General features: G+C 39.5%; 1 protein-coding gene across 1 annotated transcript in view; it reads right to left on the bottom strand.

Moving 5' to 3' along the window:
- LOC150086429 (alpha-1,3-mannosyl-glycoprotein 4-beta-N-acetylglucosaminyltransferase B-like) overlaps positions 1–20,483 on the bottom strand; it is a 36,800-nt gene that overhangs the window by 2,699 nt on the left and 13,618 nt on the right. Inside the window, exons 2-9 of the mRNA XM_090371376.1 lie at positions 9,963–10,289; positions 9,730–9,863; positions 5,611–5,657; positions 5,373–5,486; positions 5,075–5,150; positions 4,451–4,571; positions 847–977; positions 56–163 (exon numbers count right to left, since the gene is read on the bottom strand). Of these exons, the coding sequence (XP_090227502.1) occupies positions 56–163; positions 847–977; positions 4,451–4,571; positions 5,075–5,150; positions 5,373–5,486; positions 5,611–5,657; positions 9,730–9,863; positions 9,963–10,289 (1,058 nt within the window). The remainder of the gene's footprint in view (positions 1–55; positions 164–846; positions 978–4,450; positions 4,572–5,074; positions 5,151–5,372; positions 5,487–5,610; positions 5,658–9,729; positions 9,864–9,962; positions 10,290–20,483) is intronic.

Genomic DNA, 20,483 nt, shown 5'->3' on the forward strand with positions numbered 1-20,483 from the left:
ACTTATCTTTTAAATTAATATAAGTTTTATTTCATCTTAAAACTTCGATAATCACCTTCAGTTTCTGGACTTTTCCTCTAAGAGAGGAGTGTGTTCCCACGTGCTGGAAAAGGGACGGACGGTAGTGAAGCCAGACAGCGGCCTTTTGTTTTCTACATTCACGCTGTAAAAAGAAATTATTTACAAATCATAAGATGAGTAATTACGAAGAGAAATTATGCTCTTTAACTTAGATGCATTTCATCCATAAAATTGCACTTCGGGATTCAAATGAAAACACAGATAAATACACTGCCCAACCAAATTAACAGAACACCTAGAAAACGTGGTGTATCTTGTGCAGCTTGCGATGAAGCAGACAAAATTTGTGAGGAGACGGGGAGAAACTTTGGACAGGTATGATGGACATTTATAGGAGTTCGATAAGAATTGCCAAAATTTGCATAATGTGTGGCTCTGTAGGGTGGCAGATCGATTTATATTGGATACTCACAATTTGCATGCCAGGATACCTATTATATCAAATATTCATAAAAAAAACATTTGGTTCTGTTAATTTTGTCGAGTAGTGTACGTATATCATACTAAGTTTTAAAACCAGTGTGGTATTTTACTGTTTAACTTAATATAATTTTTAAAATATATATTAAAAATTATTTTTATTAATATATTTTAATGCTTAAAATAATTATTTAAATTAATTTAATTTATTTTATTTTTCAAAATAATTTTAATAAATAATATGGTTGTACTTGTTCATAATTTGTAAATAAAAAAAATTATTTTCTAAACTTCCCTTTTCAGTATAAACGAAGTAGGAGTTACCAAGAAGGGAAGATTGCTTACCGGGTCTTTATCGAACCTGCACACTTTAGTCTGTACCATGTGATCCAACAGCCAATCAACAGGCTTGTCGTTGTGAAACATAGTTAGGAATGCTACCAGCTTGGATAAGTCCACACATTTGAACATCTTACCTAGTAAAGATAAAAGTTGATAAAAGACGGCAGCCTTGCAGTTCATCAACCAGAACTAAGTGAAAAAAGTTCTGTTCCATTAATAATATATCGAAAATTTTTTGGCTTTTCACATGTGGCTAAGTTAGTTGGCTTCGGGCCCAGTTTTTTCTCCTTCCCAAATTTTGTTTAATTAAATGCTCCAGAACTATTAAAATATCATACTTACTGGCCAAAAATTAGAAACCTTTTGCAACTGGCGTCAACAAATAATTAAATTTGCAGTATGAGCGTATGTTGTCACGTGGTATGATTGCAAGTCCTTTATATCAGATAAAGTCGCTCCTAAAGACAAGGGAAATCCATCTGACAGTGAATAAAACCTTTCATACAGACAGTTAAAGCTGGTGTGCCTCAGAGTGGGGTTCTGTCGGAGCTCCTCTTTACTGACGTTCATCCATTCTTATGCTAGCAAACTGATTTCATAATGACAATCTGAAGCTTCCTAACGGATCCACGAGATCACAGCCCAAATACCGTATCTAATTCTTGTATTAAGGATTTTGGTAAGCCCCCTCCTACCATTCCTAGTACACTCCACTTAATGACCATCCGCTCACTGGAAATCCTATTCATAGTTTTGCTGGTGATGGCATATTGCATTCCACATTTTAGTTTGAGAAACTATGCCCTGTAAAAAGAGCTTCAACTTCTCAAATATCCACTACCAATTCCTTAAATGCTGATCTCCATGTAATTCACCAATGGGCAAAGATAAACTTAATTTAAATCCTTCTAAAACCAGTTCTGTCTTATATATCACAAAAAAAGAGAGATTCTTCTGCTCCTAAGCTTACCTTCAACGCCACCGACTGAACTGTGAAACAATGGGAAAAGACCATGAAGCCATCCAATCAGACTGTCTCCAAAGTGTCCACTTTTCAAGCGGATGGAGGTGATATTCAGGTATGGGTTATGTTCTCTTGCTACGGACTGCATACGCTTATACAATCATTAGAAGGTCGTGTTACCTCCAACAAATATCTTTCTGCCATATCAGATCAACTTCATCCTGCAGTGCTTCACATTTAACAGGACTGCAATGGATTCATTCAAGATGACAACGCAACTATCCACCGTGTAAACACTGTATCTGAATGGTTCAAGGAACATTCCTAAGACGTTATCTACCTTTGCCGCCTAGTTGTCCAGATCTGAATCCCATTGAGAATGTCTGCAATATGTTGAAAATGGCATTGTGGCCTCACAGCTCTCAACCGACCACAAAATTACATTTGTCTAATATCCTCATGGAAGAATGGCCAAATCTGGGACTCGGCTCCCTCAGAAACTTAGCTCAATGCCCGGCATTGACCCGTATGGGCTGTAATTCGAGGAAAAGATGGTCCTACTAGATACAAAATAAAGTTTCTAATTTTTCAGCCTGCTATGGACTTAGCTCTGAAACTTAATTTTCATGCATGCTATGGAGTTAGCTCTGCAACTTAATTTTCAAACCTTATGCACAGTTACCCGTTTCACCAACAGGAGAGGGACTTCGCCTGAATCTAGGGTTGCTCTCGTTATCAGAGTGAACGTTTAACGACCTCTTCCATAAAAATTTCAGCTGTTCCTCCACCTCTCACTCCATCTCTTACTTAAATAAATAAATTATTTATGTTTGTGATTTTAACTTTCGTTTCTGCCATTTATATTTAATCTTTTACTGAAATAAATTTGGGAGGATGATAAAATTTAACTGTGCACTCCCAAGCATCATCGATGATTTCATTTGAAAGGTTTACGATCTGTTAGGCACATAATCTGCTGAAAGGAACTGCCTGTGATCTGCATATTTAATTAATTGAATGTTTTCCCTGGAAGCATCTGTTTAGAAGTTGTTTATTTAAATTTGAATATATTTCTGCGACGCTGTTTATGCATTAACACGTTAGTTTATTTTAATGAAATAAGAGTAAATGGGCGCCATCTTATTATAATAAACTACTTCTGCGAATATATCAAGAATAATTACATATTCTCATCATCAGACATTTGAATTTGGAAGGTTCAGTTACACGCGCCTGTAGTTAACAATATTTTGTCAAACGGGGTGACGTAACTGAGTAAATTCGAAAAACTCACGTGATAGGTCGCTCGCCAACAATTTAACTAGTTGAGCGAGCCCTGCATTAGGATTTTAATTGCAATGGAACTCCATTAAATTGGAAAGAGAGGAGTTGATATATTGATTTGATGGATGAAAAACCCGAGACTCGTGGGGAAAACCGCCTTGCAATCCGCCCAAAACCGACTAACTCAGCCACGGAGTGAAAGAAATCCATGAGAGTTTCTCATGCAATTGACGGAATTCAGACCGGATCTTTTCTGCCCTGTGTGGTGAAGACGAAGATTATATCAACAGTATATGTCTTTAAAGTGAAAATAAATGTAGTCTTTAATTTATCTATTCTTATTTTTATTTCACCAAATCTATTATACGAGGGCGGGGGGAGTTTCAAAACAGATTTGTATTCAGACAGAAGTAGTTGTGATAGAAGATTGAAGCAAACACCATGTATTACACTTTTGCCACCCCTCAATACAGTTCCGCAGGCAAGTTTTGTAGAAGTCCTCTAACAGTCCTTCAAACCACAAAAATCACCTCATCAGCAGCAAAGTGCTTTCCAAGAAGAAAGGACTCCAGGGCAGGAAATAGGAAGGAATACGAGGGTGCAAACTTCACTGCAGCATGCAAAGAATGTTTTGGGATTATAGTGATGGATCCAAGCTCATCGATGGTGAGTAGCTGTGTAAAAACTACGCTTCGTTTTCTTGGCATACGGCAACATTTCTTGTGCACATTGTGCCCTTTCCTTCTTCTGTAAGGGATCAGATGTCTGGGACCCCATCTAACAGAAACTTTACTCAAAGTCAACTGTTTATGGATGATGTTCTCTATGGTCCTTATACTAATCTGGAGCTAGTTCTTTGACACTAATACAGCGATCATCCAGGATTAATACCACAATTTTTTCGATATTCTCCTCTGTTGTGGCAGGCAATATGCGTCCTGGGATTTCCTCACCATGCACTAAAATTCATCCACATTTGAATCGCCAATGTGAAATAACACTAACTTGGGCAGTTTTCCTCCATAAACAGCGACCATTTCTTCCTGGATTGTTTTGGATGTTTTTCCTTCCTGAAAGAGGAATCGAATCACTAGGCTGTATTCCACTTTATCCATCGTGACACTTCACTTCATTCAGCGCTGCAAAGAAAAATGAATTGTCAGATGGAACCAAAAGTTGTGTGGTTGCTATAGAGATTTCACGGTATCAAACAAAAAAAAAAGAAGAAAAAATTCATTTTTCTATCTCAACTTTTCAGACAGATTTTAAATAATAAAAATTAAAAGTAAATAAAAGTCTACACGCATTGGTAAAAAATGCGCTTGCAAAAGTCTAGATCTGTCCAAAATCCATACTCACCTATGAACCCTAACTGGCAGAAGTCCAACACCAGCCAGTCCTTGTTCACGGCCATTTGTCTGTAAGCGAAGCTTTTCATGGTACTGATGAATCGGGGCTTCGTTAGAATGTCATCTTCCAGCTGAAAAACAACGCACAAAAATAAAAACTAAACCTCTATCGGTTGCCATGACGACCGCCTTACGAACAAGTAAATAAAAGTCTCATTTTAGGAAACGTTTCCTTACCTTTACCACCAATACTCTCTTTCACATGTACTGAAATCTAGTCAGACAAAGCAAAACCATGTCCGAAGTATAAAAAACAAATTTTTTTTTTCAGTTTTTAGTTCCGTGGGTTCACCAAAGAGGGCGCCACTTAAAATAACAAATAAATAAAATTGTTTTATTTGTTATTTCAAGCTGAGTTCCCCATCATTAGAGAAAGACAAAAAATAAATAAATCCAGCATCGATTCGCAGCTATCAATGTCCTATAAAAATCCGATGAAAACTTTTAGTGCTATGCGTTCCACAAAGAGGGCGCCACACTTATATTTAAGAAAATAACAATTCAAAAAAAAGTCACTTCCCTCCCGTTCGTGTAAACATAGAATTACTTGCACATAATTTGAGCAACCACCCACCTGTACATAAAACGTACTTTTTGGCTGAGCGTACATCATGAGATATGCATAATCCAGATTCTGTTTGGTCCTCCACCTGAAAAAAACAAAACAAAATTATAAATATGGAATTTTAATTGCATGAAAATTAAAGTATTCACTTAACGGCGTTTTATTCACTTAACGTACACGATATTCGCTTAACGTTTATTTAAATTTATTTTTTAATACAAATGGAAAAATCTATAAGGATACTCAAATTCTCTTATGAATATGCTTAAGTCTTATGGAACATCGTTCCCCTGTTAACGTTACTCACCTTACGCGATCCATGGGGTCACCTAGCGTCTGTCGCAGGCTGTAAAAGTCTGGGTAGTAAAAGGCAGGAGGCGATATCACCTCAAGAAGTCCTGAAAGAAGATGGTCCTCAAACCTGTAGGAAATAAGCATCCTATCAGTGTATACTCTCATCGCCATGGTTACAGAGATTATATGGATACCATGCAAAGAGATCAGTCATTTTGTAATGATCACAAAGGGGAGGGATGGATGTTTACCTGGCTTTTATTTCTTCAGCTTGTTGTTTCACGAAGTCCATATCTGTCTGGAAAGGAAGAAAAAAAAAACACATAATGTCCCAAGTTATTAAACCAGAAAGAACACTGATTCAATTCAGTGAATTTAAAAGAAGCAGCTTCACAACTTCCAAAGTGTAGGAGCGTTGGGAAAATCTCGCTTGTAAACTACTGGGATAACTCCTGACATCCTTAAGAATATCATCAATGACTCTACCAAATAAGGCCACAGTGGGACCAGACGGTTTTCCACAATTTTTGATAAATTTATGCAGCACGTTTATCTTTGACCCTCTCCTGCATCTCTTTAACCAGATCTTGGAAGAAGTAACCATACCAAGGAGGACACGAACGGCTACACTGCTCGAAAAAACCACAGCCATCAACATTAGATAATTGTAGAGTAATGAAAAAATTGAAAGGGTTAAAACTTATCGCTATCTTGGATGTATGCTGAACGAGGACTGAAACTATTCTATTGAAGTACGCTCAAGAATTGAACACGCACGTGCAGCCTTCTTTAAAATGAAGAATCTTCTATGCCGCAGTGGTCTTACGCTTCCTTTAAGAACAAGAATATTGAGATGGTTTGTCTTTTGTGTCCTCCTTTATGGAGCTGAGGCCTGTACACTGACAAAGAAGCCTCAGAATAAGTTAAATGCTTTTGAGATGTGGTGTTACAGACGAATCTTAAGAATGTCATGGACTGATAAGATAAAGAATGATAAGATCATGAGACGGTAAAGAAAAAGACAGAAATAACTAATACCATTAAGAAGAGGAAACTAAAATATTTAGGACATATGATGAGGAATGACAAATATAAGATGTTCCAGGACAGGATCAATGGAAAAATAAGTCGAGGGAACAGAAGGAAATCTTGGTTGGCAAATCTCAGAGAGTGGTTTTGTTTAGGGCTTATACCTGAAGTTTGTCCATTGCCAAGATGACAGCCAACCTCTGCAAAGAGACAGCACACTGAAGAAGAAGAGTGGAAAATCGTACTCTGGACGGATGAATTCAAATTTGAAAATTTGGATCGAATCATAGAGTTTAGGTGAGATGATCAACTGAAGAAAAAATGGTGACAAAAATTGTTTAGTGCGTCCAGTCAAGCATGGTGGTGGTTCCATCATGACTGGGGTTGTTTCTGTTTTTCTGGAGTGGGTAATATTGTCAGAATTGAAGGAATTTTAAGAAAAGGCTATAAAAACATTTTTGAACATAATGCAATATCCTCTGGAATTCGACTTTGTGGAAGAAATTTTATATTACAACATGACAATCCCGAAGCACAGCTGTTGCAGAGGCTTTCTAGCAACTAAGCAACAGGAGGGATGGGCAATTCGTATGGAAATTCGCCTGACTTCAACCCAATAGATCTTTTATGGGATCATCTGGACCCTGAAGTCTGTGAAGTCTGCCCATCTTCACAAAATTTATTGGAAACCTTGTAGATCGCTTGGAATAATGTTTGTCAAGATTATTATTAAAATCTTAAGCTGTGATTCCAAACTTTTAGATGAGAGTGTATACGATAAACGAGTTAGTCAAATGTCTCTGTCCTCAAGAGGACATGAGACCATTAACATGCTTTGATGGTACAGTCAAAAAACATGTTTGCACTAAAATATATTAAAATATCATTTTGGATAAATGTACCGACAACCACTTTGAGAATGTATCTGAAAAGAAAAATCATTTTGAAATATTAGAGAACATGTAAGAAGAGAAAGATATCCCATAATGGTCCTAAATGAAGTTAGAGAAAGCAATTCTAAGAGTTCACATTCTTTCTTTGTAGAGATCAATCTTTTTCCAAAATTTCTAATTTACTTTGAAAGAAACCCGCTACTCTACCGAAAGAATGTACAGACAAGCTAATGTTCGTCTTAAGAAAGAAACGACAACCGAAGGAAGTAATTTAAAATAATTTCTGTTTTAAGAAGATCATTTAGAAGACGCAGAGAAATGCCCTCTTTCATTTCTTGGAGAGGACGTACGTGATGGTAGATTGAGGGAGAGACAGCGAATATTATGAGATTACAGTTGAATGATGTAAAAACAACCGTATACACTTTTAAGATAATTATTAGAGATAAGTTCTCCTGAATAGATCGATACATGGTACAGACATGTTGTTAAGGGATTTTAGGTGCATCAGCGTCTTAGACCAATGGTGCAGTATATACACTGCCTGCCATTAATATCCGGACGCCCCTCCATGGATGGGGAAACAGGTCCTATGCATGCAACACATCACAGAACCTGCTATAAAAATGCACACTGGGCGTCGAACAGACAGTTGCAAAAGTGGGTATGCAAGATAACACGTTCAACAGAATTATCTCAACAGTTCAACAGAATTACCTCAACAGTTCAACAGAGTTGATCACCTCAACAAATGCTAGACACCTATTAACATGGTGTAAGGAGCGCGAATCCTGGACTGTAGAGCAGTGGAAAACAGCCCTATGGCCACACGAGTCGAGGTTCGCACTCTACCAGTCTGATGGCCGTTCCTGGGTGTGGCGAATGCCAGGGGAACAGTTCCTTCCTGATTGTATCCTCCCAACAATGAAGTTTGGTGGAAGCAGTGTCATGGTATGAGGCTACTTGCATGGTTTGGCTTGGGGCCATGAGTCGTTATTGACAAAACCATGAATGCTGTGCAATACCAGGACATCCTGGACGATAATGTACTTCCAACATTATGGCAATACTTCGGGGAAGGCCCATACCTATATTAGCAAGACAACGCGCCATGCCATACTGCTAGGGTCGAAACAGAGTGGTTTGAGAACATGAGTATGGAAAAGTTGGACTGGCCAACCCCGAGTTCTGAACCCTATTGAGCATCTTTGGGATGTATTGAATCGTCGGGTACGTGCACGTCGAGATCGCTCAAAGAACAAGGCCGAACTGGTGGCTGCGTTAAAGGCCGCGTGGGGGAACATATCGCCTGACATTTATAAAAAGCTGGTTGAGAGTATTCCGCGAAGATTAAAAGCCACAAAATATTAAATGACAATAAAAGCTCTTTTTATGTCTAAAGGCAGGTGTCCGGATATTAATGGTAGGGCAGTATTATGTCTGTAAATTGCATATGTTCTTTGGCTTGTTTGCTTGATGAAAACTCGAGTTTCCAGGATCAAAAACAATGCCATCCTCACCTGAGACCGACTAACTCAGCCACATTATGGAAAAGCCCAATAAAAATTCCCCACGTCGTTGAGAGGATCTGAACTCAGGTCTTTCCCACCAGATGTAGGGAGGATGGTGATTATACCAACTGTACTATCCACAGCGAGTAGTGCAGACAGTGTACTGGCTAAAGAATAGGCCATTCCCCTTTTCCAACAATAGTGAAGTAAAGCCAGTACACATCGTGCTATGGATTTCACAACGTGTCAAGAGCAATCTAACTCCACATCTGACCGTTCTTCCATCAGGATATATTTCGGTTGCTGTATTGTGGTCGGCAGAGAACTGCAAAGCTGAACTATCCTTCCCACCATATCTCAGACATTCTTAGCTGCATTCAGATGTGAAGAATTAGGCGGCCAGGGTAAATGTTTGAAATCTTAGTAAGTTGTTCCTCGATCACTGAGATACAATTTTTACACAGTAGATAGTTGGGTTGTCGTCTTGAAAGAATCCATCGCAATCCGGGTTAAAATGAAGCGTTGCAGGTCGAAGTTGATCAGATACGACGGAAAGATATTCATTGGAAGTAACAGGGCCTACTAATGGTAAGAGTGGACCCAGTCTGTACCAACAGATCATACCCCATACTGTGATGGCACCTCCAGTCGCTTGAGTGGTGGAAAAGAAACAATCTTCATGAGGTTCAAAGCACCCTTTCACCTTATCACTGGTGCCAAAAAAAAAAAAAAAAAAAAAAACAAGTGTAAATCGAGACTCGTTAGACCACATAACCTTTTTCCACTTTTCCACAGTACATGCTTGGTGTTGACAGCACCACTTCAGTCGAATCTTTCGACTTTTTGCAAAAAAAAAAAAAAAAGGCTTTCGTATATGCACACATCGCACGTTTATTTATCTATTAACGCCAAAGGATTCATCACATAGTATACGTACCTCGCCCACACAGACAACAATCACCGTGGCGTTCCTCTCCAACGGAGTCATGTTCTCTATAAGGTTCTCCAAAGTGGTCATGAGGTAGCTGTGGACTTCCCTTTTTACGGAAGGAACTCCCAGGGTTATGGTGGCTGCAGAAGAAAGAACAGGAATGGCGTAAAATTCAATTCAAAGAATTGATCAAAATTTCTTCCAATAATTAATAACAGACAAGTTAAATGTAGACGTACCTCCTGTCTTACCAATTCCCAACTTCAAGCTGGGCTGCAGGCTGGTGGATGATTGTCTTCTGACGTGTGGCAAATAGTGGTCCAGAGATGGCAGCTGCAGATCCAACTGGAAGCCTGGCTTCGCTACCACTTCTTGTGTGTCCTTCCAAAGAGTGTCCCTGCCCAAGTGCACGGACGCGTTCCTGCTGTTTCCCTCCTCTTTGGTGGCAAAGTTATGGCGGATGGCGAGGATGTCCAACCTCCTTTCTTGGTCCAGCCTCTCGGCATAGCGGAGTTTCCTGTAGAGATCTTCCAACTTCCCCTGCAGTTGGAGTTGCTTGCTGATATCTAAAAAGACCAAATGATTTTTATTATGCTTTCTACAGAAAAATCGTTTGATTAATTAAGAAATAGAATCAGTTATCACAATTAGCAGCAACTGGTTTATTAAGAGACCTTTCAAGGTTGGAAAATTACAGCAATGGAACGGGGTTAATGGATAAGGAGTCATGATACAATTGGGCGACAGTCTCAAAGTCCCTATTTCAAATAAAGATCCAATATGGCACTGCTGGACAAAATTAACAGAACAAAATGTTTTTTCATGAATATTTTATTGTGAACAGTATCGCCGAAGGCGGATATTTGATATAGTAGACATCCTGGCATGCAAATTCCGAGTATCCAATACAAATCGATCTATCACCTTACAGAGCCTCACATTATGCAAATTATATCCAGCCTATAAAAACCGGGTTGTGACCACATCCTTTCATTCTCTTTTTTTTGGCTTGCTCAGTGGGACAGTCACATCTCTAGTAATCAGGATACCAAGTCATCGTCGTTTATATGATTCTTTGAGATGGTGGGCCGATGGAAGGCTTCAAGCCGGGCACTCGCAGGTGGAGGTGGCACCTTGGTTGAATGTGTTACGCAGTGTCGTCTCGGCACTATGGAAGCAGTTTCAGGAGACAGGAACCATTACAAGTAGAGCTGGCCAAGGTGACCCGATGGCTACGTCAACCAGAACAGCCGCGCTATTAGGTTCTAACAGCAAGATGGAACCCTACGATGACCTGTCATCAACTGTCTCTTGAGGTTACTGAGGCCACAAGAGAAAACATTTCGAACCGGTCTTTGTTAAGAAGGCTCAATTCAAGTGGACTTTACGGAAGGAAGCCAGTGGTTTCTGTCTCATTAACCCCAAACCACCGTAGAGCTCGTCGAAACTGGTGCCAGGAACATGTGACTTGAAGCCCTGACCATGGAATACAGCTCTGTTTTCTGATGAGCCTCGTTTTAGCCTACAAACAGATTCTAGATGTTATTTCATCTGGAGACAACGAGGAATGCGGTACCATCCCCCCCCCCAACATTTAAAAATAAAAGAAATGGACACTTACAGTGGAGGCGGTGTTCTCGTGTGGGGCAGGATAATGATCAATGGCGGCATCCTTCTTTTTTATGTTTTTGATAGGGATAATAACTGCGCAGAGATACCGAGAACAGATCTTCAGACCCAATGTGCGAATTTCAGGGGTGCACTTGGCTCAGATTTTCTTTTTATGCACGACAACGTCACTACACATAGAGCTAAAATAGTGGAGGAACATCTTGAAACAGATGATATCCAACGATTGCCGTCGCCAGCACGATCACCAAACTTAAATCCGATTGAACATGTGTGGAACGCCGTTTGGCGTCGCAGACAGCCAACTCCCCGGTCTCGTGATGAGCTGAGGTTTGCGCTGATGGAAGAATTGGATTTGTTGCCACAGAATCTTATAGACATCCTAAGATCGCGCATGGTTCACCGCTATCAGGCCTGTTTAGCCGTTTGAGGGGCTCATACGTCATGCTGATGTCATGTGACCATATATTCAAGCCTCTGTATCGACTTCTGTAATGTGTCCATTTTGGTAATTTTTATACAATCCCTATAAATGTCCCTTATACCTGAAGTTTCTCTCTGTCTCCTCATTTCATTGTTATTCTATGGTACACCACCATGCCAAAGTTTGTCCTGCTTTATCGCAAGCTGCACGAGTTACATCACGTTATCTACGTGTTCTGTTAATTTTGTCGAGCAGTGTACTAACATGGGATCCTGCTCGTGAAATTTAGTTTCACGAGCAGGATCCCATGTGCTGGTCTGTTAGCAATATCTTCTAAGAGGAGGGTAGGTTCTTTATGAAATTAGACCTCGAACAATCATCCAAAGGAAAGATAACATCAGAACAGATTCTCAGTTTAAATAGACAAACATAATTTTTTTTCTAAATCTATATTACGATAATCGATTCTCTCCTAAATTGGTAGAGGAAAAGTATTGATCTTCTATTTTCCAGCATAATCGTAAGCTAAAGCCATCCCAGAGCAATTTTGTTGGGAACATACTTGAGCAATCTGATGCCTCTTTTTTGTCAAAACATCTGCTTGGCATCTTCATAAATCACTTCTTGAATATCCATTCGTCTTCCATTCCATGTGTTGTCGTAGTAGGGTTTTGGGAGCAATCGCGAGCAAAGACATATTGCTCCGTGTATTCTGAGGTCGATTTGCTGTTTTTTGATGAAAAACCAGAGTTTTCTGGAGAAAAAAACAATGCTACTCTCGCCAGAGACCGACTAACTCAGCCACGTTGTGAAAAAGGCCCTAAATATTCCTCACATCATCGACGGGACTCGAACTCAATTCTTTTCCACCCGATTTAGGGAGGATTGCGATCCTACTAACTGTGCTATCCACGAGGGCTTGGGTTAAGCGCTGAAGCAGCTAAGTCAGTGTATTGTGTTTACGTAACTAGTGCATTCTTAATTCGTTTGCATGTTTGCTGGATGAAAAATCCGATTTTTCAACCGAAACCCTCCTATTACTAAGTCCTACGCGACACCGACTATTTCTCCTTCCTCAAAATCTCTAAGCTGCAATAAATGGGGCATTGAGCTAGAAACTAAAAGAGATGCCTTCTGCAAAAGAAACAGGTAGACACAGAAAGAGATGCGTTCCAACAGTACTTCCTCACAGACACTGGAAAAGGGGGTGTGTATCCGTATGATCATTGTGTCCAACATGTATTACAGTAATCATCCGCTTCAATTGATTCAGTATTTACCATTTACTCCTTATATTTGAAGAAAGTGCCCCTGTAATTCGGCTATACGAATGAAATAACAGCGACGTATGGAGAGTGTAGAAAGACAGAAAAGCAGATCCAGATAACAAGTTGCGACTTAAGCTAAACTCTGAAATGCAGTCGATATGGGTAAGTGAAGAAAAGATATCTGGAAACAAATCGCACAACATTGAAAAGGAAGAATGAGGCAGCACTGAAGAGTGAATAGGATGGGCTTACCATTGTCAAAGTCAGAGTTCTTAAAGATAAGGAAGGCTTAGAGTAAACACAAGATTGGACACTCTAAGCTATATGTAGTCCAACACATCTAAGTCAGCCTAAGCTTTCTTTTTACAGGAAGTAAAGACGGTTTGAAGAAAAACACAAGAAACTTGAAAAACGAAAGAAGCTAGAGGAACAAATCTCTTCTCTATTTCGTGAACAAAACGAAGATGCTGGTTAAAAGTTGTTTTTCTCAGTTTTAACAAGAGGAAGTAGAAACAAAGACGCCGATATGGTACAACAGAATTGATTAATTTGGATGGATCTCGATATATTCGGAAGATTCACGACGATGTACTTTCAGCGTCAGTGAACAGGCTATCATTTCTTGAACGGAGTCCTAAGAAAGGTACTTCGATTTAGCAGTGCCTCTTCCTCCAGAAAACGATGATTTACAGACCAATTTCTCCAGCATCGAGTACGAATAGGGTGAATGAATACAGTGCACAATTTATTTCGATTTGGCGTGAAGAGAGAGAGAGAGAGAGAGAGATTAAAAAGGCCTAAAGTGAAGTATGGAAGAGCAGCAGAGATTTTTCTTATGCAACCTAATGGAAAAAATGGATGTCATAAAAGTGGAACATCGAGCCATCATGAAATATTTGATACAAGAAAAGCGAATGGAGAGAAAGTTATTAGTATTATTACACTGCTCGAAAAAATTAACAGAAAACGTAGAAATCGTGGTAAAAAATTGGGTAGTCCCGTTCTCTGATGAGTCCCGTTTTAGCCTACAAACAGAGTCTAAGGTTATTTCATCTGGAGACAACGAGGAATGCGGTACCATCCGTCCAACCCCTGGAAATGGACACACAGTTGAGGTGGTGTTCTTGTATGAGGACTAATAATGATCAACAGCTGCACCCCTCTTCATGTTTTTGTTAGGGGTACTGTAACTGCGCAGAGATACTGAGAACAGATCCTCGAATTCTATGTGCGACTTTTTTAGGGTTGAGGTTGTCCCAGATTTTCTTTTCATTCACGACAACGCCTTTGCACATAGAGCTCAAGTAGTAGAGGAATTTCTTGAAACTGAAGATATCCAACGACTGCCGTGGCCAGCACGATCAATAGACTTAAATCCGATCAGTCACTTGGTGAGCTAAGGCCTGCGCTTGTGGACGAATGGGATTTGTTGCCACAGAATCTTATAGACACCTTTATATCGAGCATGGTTCACCGCTGTCAGGCCTGTTTAGCAGTTGGAGGGGATCATACGCCGATCATGTGACCATGTTTTCGAATACCTTGTGTCGACTTCTGTAATGTAACCTTTTTTGGTAATTCTTATTTCACTCTACCAATGGTAGAGTGAAAATGTGGCGTGAACTTCATGAATCCATTTATCCAGACTGTAGCGTGTTCACCATTCAAGCTGCTGAAGTGCTGAACAAGAGAATATCTTTATGTAATATCGGACCGACCTCACCCTGCAATGCCTCATTTTTACTTGGATTGTGACGAATTCTTTTCAAGACGACAACACAACTATCCACTATGCAAAAAACTGCATCTGAATGGTTCGAGAAACATTACCAAGATTCCCAACATCTACCCTGGCCGTCTAATTCTCCAGATCTGAATTCAATGGGAAAGTTTGTGACACGTTGGAAAGAACAGTTCCGCTTCGCAGTTCTCTACCGACTACAAATACAACAGCTGATAAATATTCTGATGGAAGAATAGTAAAATCTGGAGTTGGACTCCCTCAGACACTTGGAAGAATCCATGCCACGACGTTTACTAGCTGTAATCGGTGCAAAAGGTAGTCCTACTAGATATTGAATAAAGGCTTCTAAATTTTTGGACAGTGAGTGTGTCAGCTGAGGACTAACTCGTTGTCCCAAGTGGGTAGCACAGTTGGTAGGACAGCCGTCGTCCCCACACCGGGTGGAAAAGACATAAGTTCGAGTCCTATCGATGACAGCGGAATTTTTATGGGTCTTTTTACCAACGTGGCTGAGTTAATCGGTTTCAGGCGAGGGTGGAATGGTTTAATCCCGGAAACTTGAGTTTTTTGTCCAACAAACAGAAAAGCGGCCTCAAAAACAAGCAATTTACATACAATATAATTAGAGCAAAAGGTCTTAGTCACTGATGTTCCTAAAACCATACAACCACACCACAACTAACTCATTATTAATTTCATTCTCCAATATTTTGGCAACTCAATGCCCCTTATTAGTCATTATAATATAACGTGCAAGCTCAACATTACTGGAAGTTAGCAATCCAGCAGAGCCCCAATCGTCGACATGTTGCAAGCGAAAAAAATAAAAGTGTAGCACAATATTTGATGAATGTACCTAATAAAGTGGAAACTGAGTGTATAATTCATCCATTTAACTCGGTGGGTTTTGAATCACTCGTTTACATTTTCTAGTAGCTAATGCAGATAAGAATGTTAGAACATTGGCCAATTGGACTTCGTTGGCAAAAATATTTTCTTCCTAAACATCAGGAAGATTTCCCAGACGACTTCCGGGGAAACTAGACACGTACCTTTTTCTGACGTTAACTGAAAAAAGAAAGAAAGAAAGACAAGTGAATGTGGCGCCATCTATTAGATTAATAAGGAATTTGTATCCTTTACCGAGACAATGATTGCAAATTCATCTAAAGCACTCTTGAGACTCGAAGAAACAGTTTAAGAAATTCTCAAAAAGCAAATTCTTAATCTATCAGAGAACACATTTTTACCAAATCGATCTTCTATTTTCTCCATTTTCATCAATATGCCAAAAATCGTGGATTAAACTTTTCGAAAAAGAAGCAGACGGGTTTCCAGAATTGAACAAAGGTTGAAGAATCTGCATTGCCCTCCCCTTCCTTATGATTTCTATTATTTTATCGACAAAAAAATTGCTTTACTTTTGAATCGAACGAAAGAAGAAGAAATAAAGAAAAAACTTTTACTCGGAGAAATTCTACAGTTTATTGATGTTGTCATGGCAACGGCAAATATTTCGTAACAGATAAAATTTCAAATAGCATTTGAAAGAGTCGGCGAAACTTATCAAATGATCAGAAAATTCATCTTACTCCTCCAAGGAAGATGCAGCTCCATCCCAAGACACGCATCATTTCCTTTAGCAAGACAAGAAATCTCTTAGAAATCTTGGAGAGGAAGGGAAAACAGAGTTTTCTATGGAATGTTTATTTTAGTTGGAGTGAATATAAAAAGCGCGTGTATTTCTTTCACTCCTGCGCCACGAAGTTGCACACAGATCATAGATAAGGCTGCTTGAATTAGGTTAGAGTTATCAAAGTACGTGGGAAGAAGGAGCATTGTCCTCCCGAGAAGATATCCATCAATTATGATGAGACCACGGTGAGCTGGCTGAAACCAGGATGCATCTATAAATCTATAAATCTTTTTGGACATGCGAAAATGAAACTTTGAAGAACATATAGATGAGTTTGGCGAGTGGAAAAGAGAAATGTCTTTAAGAAATATGGAGATTCATTTACTATTTATGTATTCAGTGTTCCCCAATCGAATGAAGTTGCAGAAGAGATCTTCGCCCGTTGGTGTTTCTTCTACAGCTTCGGTCACATGTAACGTTTGGATTCAAGAAGAATGTGTTATGGTTTATTTTGGCAGATTGAATGGATTGAATGAATTATTTAGAGTTTGTGTCAAGGTAAATAATGTCAAGAGAAGGTTGTTCGAATATTTATGAATACGAATACACGTAAGATGGTGGAAGGTTCTCTACCTTCTAACCTCTCAACTGATGGTGGTGATAGTGAAAGTTCTGTTCTTTCACCCATTATTTTACTCCTTACCTTCTCCTATTGACTGGAAAGCCTATCTAGAATATTTTGGAAAGTAGTACACTACATTCCACCTTCCAATTTGACAAATCCTGCTCTGCATAGACAGCTACAATTCAATTTCTCAAATCTAAAGAAGTTTCTGAGGCGGTGGGGGGTTGCTGTGTGACTGGAAAACTTCGTGCTGCAGCGCTCCAGTCATTCTTTAATTATCACTACAAATCTTCACATGAAGGTGAACATAAGGATCGGAGATCTCCTCTTGATAACTTATACACTGAGTAGCTCTTTATTAGATACACCTACCTATAGTGAATAGATTCTCCTCAGCTGAGGGGCTGAAGTTCTGAGGGGAACGGCCTGCATTCGCAGTGGTACGGATTCAACGAGGTGGCGAAGTACCACAGGAAAGCTGGCCCATGTTGCTTCACATTGATCTTGCCAAATAATGATCGCAGATCTCTATTCCGAAGAGCTTGTTCCACTTCATCCCACAGGTGATCAGTTGGATTGATAACTGTTGATTGGGGAGGCTATCACAGTAGGCTGAATTCGCCCTCATGCTCTTTGAAACAGTTCTATATAGTTCTGGCTTTGTGAAATGGCGAATGAATACGGGTACTTTCAACAGTATCCTGTTGGAAGAGCCCATTCGCAGATGGATACAATGCATAAAGGGATGCGCCTGGTCAAAAAAAAAATTCCACATAACCTATAGATTATCTGGAAAATTTTATTCCATTGATATCAAGTGGGTCCAATGTAAATCGATAAAACACTCCCCACACCATTAGACCGCTGTCACGAGCCTGCTGTTGATACCTGGCAGGATTGGTCCATGGACCAATCATAATATTGGATTAATATGGCCTTCGCCATATTAGGATCCTGCACAGGAGAAACCAGTATTCGTCAGCCATGACGTTTTTCCAATACTCACGTGTTCAGTGTTAGTCTTCCTGAGTCCTTTATAACCGTTAATGAGTTCTGTTAACTAGAGCGGAACCCGGGTCGGCTATTGATTGCGATATTCCATTTATGACAATGTACGAGAGTTTTTCTGTATTGGGTTGTTATTTGACTGAGCGTAGTCTTTCTGTTACCCTGTTTAAGTCTTGTCAGCCTCTATCGGCCTCTGGCGTTCACGGCCAGCTTGGCCAGGAGTTTCACCCAGAAAAATAGATAGAGGACCTGACAGGTTAGTGCCTACATCAAAAAAACTGCAGTACACCATCAGGAGTGTTGGAGTGGGATGCTCAGCTCATTGGTGACCCACCGCAGCAGCCAATCCTCGTTAGCGCAGATCTTCTTATTCATCCATATAAGATGGGAGAAGAATATATGGAAAAATAAATGAAGTTTATAAGGAGTACTGGATCATTTACATAGAACACTTGATGTCTGGTAGTCCACTATGTTTGCGAAACTTGTTGGTCTATTTGGGCATGAAAAGTGAGCTTGCTTAGGGTGGAAAATTATCTCAAGGTCAGTGTGGGTTGTGACTACGGTTATTTGCAAATTATTAAGAAATACGGAGACTTCAATGGGGTGGTTCTTCAGTTAGTACACTGTTATAGATGATTTGGATGAGTTGATTCTAAGGTTCAAGTTAAATATGCCTGTAGATGGTTTACTTTAGAACCGATGACATGGTTGATATCAGAGCATCGGTGATTGGGCGATTCTTGTGAGGATTTCTATGTTATCTGCGTAACCGATGACGTCACGGTTTTCTTAAAGAAAGAGAACAAGTGTGGCCACGAATAATACCCGGAGAGGACGCCCCTTGAGGTACTCCTGCAGAAATATTTCTTTGCCACGTGTTCTGACTATCGAAAAATGACTGTTCTTTCTTGTAAGATGGAATGAGGAATCAAAGCACATCACTTGTAATGGAAAAATAATTCTTGAGCAAATTGACGAGAGCAGAGATAATTACAGCAGCAAAGACTGCTTGCAGGTCAATGTAAGTGATCGATGAGCTGTTTACGACCGCAAGGTCACCATTGACTGGACATTCGTTAGATCAGACCAATCTCGGATCATACGCAATTAGGGAGGGACTGTGTCTCTCCCTAATATTCTTCACATTACTCCACCTTACCCCAAACGCTTGTGTTTCTTGATGTTTTTGCAATAATAGTCATCATGAATTCAGAGGTTCCAACAAAACAGAAGCCGCTTTTATCAGGTTACTTCAATTTACATCTTGTATCAGGTTGTGAGCGATTTTTTTTTTTTTTTTTTTGCAGAGTCAGACGGAGACAAGGTTGCAAAGTTCTCAAAAGCACTCCACAACCTTTTTTTTCTTCCTGTTAAAAAGATTCGTCTTCTCCCTTTCGTTTTCACCTCAGATTTCTAGACAGACAAAAACATAAATCTTTACTTGTGCTCTGAATATTAACATTTTAATCAACAGTGACTAAAATGTAATATGAAAAGTTTATCCTGGTTTCTCAACCCATTAGTTGTATTATTATCAACATCATCAGTCATATTCAATCCATTGAAGGATGAAAGCCTCTCCAGCAACTTTCCAGTTCCTTCTGTTTTGTGCAATGGCCATTCATATCCCACGAACTTTTGAATTTCATCTGTCCATCTCCGTTGTTGTTTTCCTGCCTTTCTTTTAGCTCCTCTTGGGTACCATTCTGTTATTTTCTTAGTCCATCTGTCATCATGTCTTCGAGCTATGTGTCCTGCACAAGACCATTTCAGTTCTTTAGTTTTGATAAGAATGTCCTTTACTTGAGTTTGCTGCCTAATCCATGTGTTTCTCTTCTTATCTAACATTCCCAAATATAATTCGTTCCATTCTTCGCTGTGTAGGACTCAGCTTCTCTTCCATTCTTTTGGTGAGTGCCCAAGTTTCACTTCCATAAGCCATGGTGGGAGTATACATTGGTTCATTACTTTACGTTTCGGACAAATTGGGATATTGCTCCCCAGTACGTGACTATATTTCCTGAATATTATCCATCCAAAATTTATACTTCTCTTGACTTCCAGCCATTTATCATTGTTACAACTAATGACTTGTCCAAGATAAGTACAAGAATCCATCTTTTCAATTTCTACTCCTTCAACGATTGTATCCCTTTCTGTGTCATATTTATTCATTACTTTTGTTTTAACCATATTCATCGTTAGTATACCAATCAGCAACGTTCGTGTTGGGAATTTCCGACTTATGAACCAGATTTGGCACACAAGAAGTTTTTCTCTTTCGAAATTGAAAAACTCAATGAGATGAAAATTTTCAGACAACGAATTTTTATGTTCGACAGTGGCAACATAATTTTATAAAATGTAGATTTACAGGAACTATTTTGTTCATCAATGTTTGCTAATAAAGGCGGTTTTTTTTA

Source organism: Mastigoproctus giganteus, chromosome 4, assembly GCF_048544385.1.
Source record: "Mastigoproctus giganteus isolate SK-2022 chromosome 4, ASM4854438v1, whole genome shotgun sequence".
NCBI lineage: Eukaryota > Metazoa > Arthropoda > Arachnida > Uropygi > Thelyphonidae > Mastigoproctus > Mastigoproctus giganteus.